The 5,381-nt window shown below is 51.6% G+C and overlaps 2 protein-coding genes across 2 annotated transcripts in view; one reads left to right on the forward strand and one right to left on the reverse strand.

The window, feature by feature from the left end:
- STEHIDRAFT_116256 (uncharacterized protein) overlaps positions 1 to 1,182 on the reverse strand; it is a gene marked incomplete at both ends in the record, with an annotated part of 6,032 nt that extends 4,850 nt beyond the window's left edge. Inside the window, 5 exons of the mRNA XM_007311031.1 lie at positions 39 to 374; positions 443 to 492; positions 549 to 638; positions 682 to 924; positions 1,143 to 1,182. Coding sequence (XP_007311093.1) covers positions 39 to 374; positions 443 to 492; positions 549 to 638; positions 682 to 924; positions 1,143 to 1,182 — 759 coding nt within the window. The remainder of the gene's footprint in view (positions 1 to 38; positions 375 to 442; positions 493 to 548; positions 639 to 681; positions 925 to 1,142) is intronic.
- Positions 1,183 to 2,317: 1,135 nt separating this feature from the next.
- On the forward strand, positions 2,318 to 3,809 carry STEHIDRAFT_116257 (uncharacterized protein; the record flags this gene model as incomplete). The annotated part of the gene is made up of 5 exons (XM_007311032.1): positions 2,318 to 2,355; positions 2,674 to 2,819; positions 2,923 to 3,137; positions 3,255 to 3,531; positions 3,718 to 3,809. 5 exons carry the CDS (start codon positions 2,318 to 2,320, stop codon positions 3,807 to 3,809), a joined length of 768 nt encoding a protein of 255 aa, XP_007311094.1.
- Positions 3,810 to 5,381: the final 1,572 nt, after the last annotated feature.

The following is a 5,381-nucleotide window of genomic DNA, read 5'->3' on the forward strand; positions in this document are numbered from 1 at the left end:
CCTCGCCTCGCCCTCGCCTCGCCTCGCCTCGCCCTCACCTCGCCCTCGCCCTCGCCCTCGCCCTCGCCCTCGCCCTCGCCCTCGCCCTCGCCCTCGCTCTCAAGCAGGTAGGCCAACGCCTGCAAGCGAACCCTCTTACGAGGTCCTTCTTCATCGTCGGTATATTCATCTTCGTTAAGGGCTGACAAGGGCTCCTTACCATTTCGGGTGGATTGAATAGGTGTGAGAGGAATGCGAGGAGCTTCGATGGCGGAAAAGTGATTTTCGAGACCCGGGTCGTCGACAGGTTCGTTGGGAGACGGTATTCTTGGCCTAATGGACGCTCGAGAGATACGCGGTACCTCGACGTAGACTGCGTTTCTTTGCCTCCGTCGCTACAAGACCGCATATGTAACATATTATTCAGACCAAGGTACGACTCCTCCATGACGGGAAAACCCACCTTCTTAGGGATGTTCTGAGCCCGGTTGTTCTCATCTGGGTACGCATTGTCTGCCATGGCCGTCAGATGTGGAAGAACGAAAAGAACAAAAAAGTGAATAACATACTATCGGGTTCGTCGTTGGGGCCACAAGGCATAGACGTTGAGCCAGAAGCCAACGGCTCAGATGTAGAATGCCTAGGATGGTCTTGGATGCCTATTAGGCGAATCAAGACAGAAAAGCGGCAAGCCAGACTCACTATGACGTTCGCCTGCATCGAAGCCAGGCATTGTGGAAGACCCACCACGAAGTCGGATATCGACGAGTATGGTGCATCCGTCCTCGACACCTATCTCCATGGCAGTTTGACAGGGCTTGAGAGCCTCCGCCGAATAAGGCCAATACGTGGCGTAGCACTCCAGTCGAGTGCTCTCCGCAGGAATAAGATGACGTCTGTGCATCTCGTTCGTCACGTCCCGAATTGTCGTGTGGGGAGAGATTTCTTGTATGAATGTCGGTAAAATATAGACACAAGATAAGATGAGAAGGACGGACGGATGCAGATTGGTCGTCCATAGTTCCAGGGTGTTCGGATCAGGACATTCATTTTTTGTCTGCGCCTTTTCTTTCGACTGAGGCGTGAGTCTGAACATTTAAAAATGCAAAGAATGAGTTTTCACGTCACGGGTCCAAGGAGAAAAATGAAGCGGGGAAACGGACCATTGGATTCGACATGTGGCGCAGTGTAGTCAGCAGTCATGCCGGGTTCCGAAGTGGCCAAATGAGCAGTAGAGGACACGATTGCCACGATGCAGATAAACGCTAGCACTGAGAGGATGTCGATACAGGTCAAGATATATATGAAGAGTGAGACGACGAGGGCGACCGAGCTGAACACATGTTCAGTGGCACGTCGTGCTTGTCTGGTCCTACGGCGGTTGGAAGACGTCTTGCGAGCATACCGTATGAACGCGACGCGTCGGGGGTGCATATATGGGTTGCATGGTATCTTGACTGGCGCAGAAACCATGAAGCGCCTATGATGGTCACGATGTAGAAAGTTCTGAGTTCGAGTCCAGCTGTCGAGAAAGGCAATAGGACGCGACGCTGCACAGCAGTCGCGGACAGGCAAACTCGGCAAAATTGGAGACCTACCTGTAAGGTTACCTGAACCATTGGAAACACTTGTTTTAGGGTTAAAGTAATAGACTTCAGGATCAGACCAAAAAAAGACCAAACTTTTGGCTAAACCCTGAATCTGATTTGAAACACACCATAAAAGTGTGAGTTAACTCCTTTGGTGAGTAGATCGTGTTCCGAACGACGCAAGAAATTCCACGTGCAGTAACGAACGTCTTCGAGTTTCGATCGTACGCTGGTGGCGGTTGTCAGGACACCGTCTGAGCTCGTTTGGAAACAGGAATGACGAGCTTCGCTGAACCAAAGTCTCAGAAAATGATGCCCGTACGCAAGCACAGAGGTACTACGTCTTCGTGCACCGACTTGTCAATCGTCGTCACAGTCAACGTGCATATGTACAACTCTGGAATACTTAACAGACAGTGACGCGTTATGATCATGTACGTAAACGTATGGTAATCATTGAAGAGACGATCACTTGCATCAGCGCGGGCAACTCGAGGTCGAGAAATGAGATGATAGCGTGCAGGAACTAGGGAATATGCAGCGACTCTGAACGTGAGATACCCTGCTGTAGAACGGCCAACATATCGACATGACCAGTGACCTCAATCTCACACGGGTTCATTCAAGCATGTGGAACGACGACACACGAGATCGCGTGGTGGATCCTGGCCTGATTACAAGACGCACGGTGATTGTGGTAAAACTTTGCGCGATTTAAGCGATGAAAAGAGAGCATACCATAACCAATGATGCAAAGAGAGAGGAGTCGAAGGAGAGAGCGCCGAGGGTGAGTTCAACGACGTCTCCGACTCCTGAGAGTCGATCAGCGCCGTCACAACCGCTACAACCCGCACCCATACCTCCACCTTCTGTACCATTGAACGCTCGTCCACCACCTCCTCCGAAGACGATGTTGGCGCCAGAACGGGATTCTTCGAAGACTGCGACGGATCTCACGACTGTTGAGAGTCATCGTACGATGCCGCCACCGCCACTCCTCCTTCTCGTTCTCCTATTCTAAGCCGCCACGTTCAACCGCTCGAGATAGTTCCGCTAGTCAGCAACCACCCCAACAACAACCTCGCCGTACCGCCGTTACTCACAGCTCCGACGAGTACGAAACCACCGACGATGACTCAGACGACGACACCGGCGAGTCCTGGGCCTCCGAAGGCATGTCCGCCGAGGAAACTACCAATCCCACCACCAGCTCCAAACGTAACCAGCCGAATCTCAACAACGCGAGTGGCGGTGATCATAGCCCAGAAAAATTAACAGCTCAGAAACTTGAGGAGGCCTGCATCCGAGGGCGTTCCTCCAGGCTGAGCGCGGGCGGGAGGTATTCGCGAAACAGCCGAAGAGGTCGTATTCGAAACTCAACAGGATGCAGTCGGGCTTCCTGACCGCGTTGTTGAACCCGGACCCGACTTTGTTCTCGGAGAACCGCCCGGTGAAGGCCAACTCTTCGCATGGCATCTAGTCGACGTGTGGGTTGGGGCGAATGGTGATGAGTATGGAGGCGGGTCCGTCGAGAGCTCCGATGGCGATGCCGACGTTATCGACGAGCAAGTCAACGGTGGCACTTCCTGTGGCTGCTCAGGAGGTTACCCCCAAAGCTCCGACAACGAACAGTAGTGATTTTTGCCGTATAACGATCGCCATAACGCCAACTTCAATGCTGTCAAGGGTCATTATCAGCCGAAGGGTTGCCCTCAGGATCAAGAGATGGACTCCGATTCTGATCCTTCGGAACTCTCCCATCCAAACGTACATGAAAAGCTCGCTGCCCTCCCTGCCGATAACAACCTCCGTCGCCGTCTCTCCGATCATCGCACACCTTCCGCATCTAAACCTCCTCATCCATCCGATCTCGTGGATACTCGTCCCGCCTTGCCCAGTGTCGCCACAGCTCCGATCCCATTGAATCGTCCGCGGAATCTACCCACGACAGCTACGGCGCTTAGTACGCCATCGACAACGAGGAAGTAGATGACGAGTACGGATATTAGTGAGAGTGAGGTGAAATTTGTTATGGGAGGGACATCTTGGTGGGAGTTTTGACCCAGAGGAGTATGAGTACGGCTTGGGGGGGTGGTGGGAATGACGGGTGGTGTGCTTGGGCGTGGCTTGAGGCTGTTGAAGTCGACAGCGAGTGAGCCGGGGCACAAGCGGGAGGGTCAAGGTCAACAGAGGCAGAGTCTGAATAAGGGGAAGGAGGGTGATAAGGGATGGCGTTGTTGATCAGCAGACGGAGAGGGAACAGACCGAGAATCTGATATTGAAAGGAAGTCGGCGTTGTAAATCAAGCTCGGGAGTGAGTGGCGTTCGATAACGGGATGAAATAATCCGTCCTTCCGAACTTGTTAGAATAAAGGTCTATCGCGACGCATGAGTTCGCGGACGGCGAGCTGGAAAACTTAGGATTTGGAGAGGACGCCTCAGGGTGGGGTGGAGGTGAGGATTTTGTAGGTTGAGAGGGAGATGTCTGAGGCGGGGGAGGTTACCTGGTAGAGTCGAAAACGTGAGTTGGAATCAGTTCTTGGACGACATTAGCGGAGGAATATGATGGATAGCTCGAAAGGAAAATCACGGTTTGGCTGGCACATTTAATTCGAGTATTCCACCGCGATGCCGTGGAAGGATGCAGCGGATGAGTACTCAGCTCGAGCGAGAGGAGCTTAGTCTCCCTAAACAGAGTAGCCAATCGTTTCAACTAGGGTGGCGCGAGGATCACTCTGTCTGACGTCTGCTTTCCAAACACGGCGCCTGTGCCACCATTTCTCGCACGATGAATTTATTGCGGAATTTAAACCTATAATATAATATTCCGCAAAGGTATTCGCGCTCGCGAATGGCATTCATCCGCGCTCGCGGATTTCATGCCGGAAGATACTGTACTTTTCAATGCAGATGTTCATGTCCCCTGTCCCAGGGGGGTCATGAACGAACCTCCTTCATGGGACAGTCCCACCCTCCGGACCACCTGTGAACCTGAAAATGGGACATGTGGTAAAACAACCGAAAATATAATATTTTCGTGCATTTTCTTCTCATGCTCTTTTTCACCCAGAATATATATATATATTATCATTTCAGAGCAATAGGAGGAAAAAGTGACACTCCTACTGTTAAAATACCTTTTTGAGACCCGGAAGGAGAGCCAAAGCAATTGAAAAACCAAGAGAGTCGCGACGGGAAAGGAACATGGTCCCATGTCCCAAGCCGGTCATGAGCCGCGACACGAACGAATTATGTCATCACGGCAAACTCCGAGGGGCGGTGGCGTGAACATCTGCGTTGAAAAGTACAGTAACATTCGTCAATAGATTCAGGATTGAGTTTCTGCAGTCGCTAAATTTTGGAGATAACGCCCGAGAAAGGTAACATTTAGAACCATCGAAACGGGTTTCTGAAGGTTAACCTATACTTACTAAACTGCATTGCAATCCTCGGCCGAGGAAACAAAATAACCTCACATGCGAAATTCATTAATAAACTAAATGTTTCGGAATGTGTTTCGGGCGCCATTTCTCAGACGATGAATTTAATGTTCGACCAGCTCTGAATACAAAATTCTGCGCCCGAGGTCTTAAATGGATAACGCGTGAGAAACGAGGAGCGGAACTGGACCCAGAATTTAAAGTTCTCTAAAGGATTTCTCACGCGAGACTTTTCATTGTTCCCAAGTGAGAAATATAATAAACCTCGTCCGCGGTTTTTTAAAAATCTCGCGCGAGAAATTTTGCGCCCGCCGTCGCCCGCCGTCGCCCACCGACAGTGCGCGACCAGCGCCCACACGATGCCCGCTTGGTG

Source organism: Stereum hirsutum (assembly GCF_000264905.1).
Source record: "Stereum hirsutum FP-91666 SS1 unplaced genomic scaffold STEHIscaffold_23, whole genome shotgun sequence".
Lineage (NCBI taxonomy): Eukaryota > Fungi > Basidiomycota > Agaricomycetes > Russulales > Stereaceae > Stereum > Stereum hirsutum.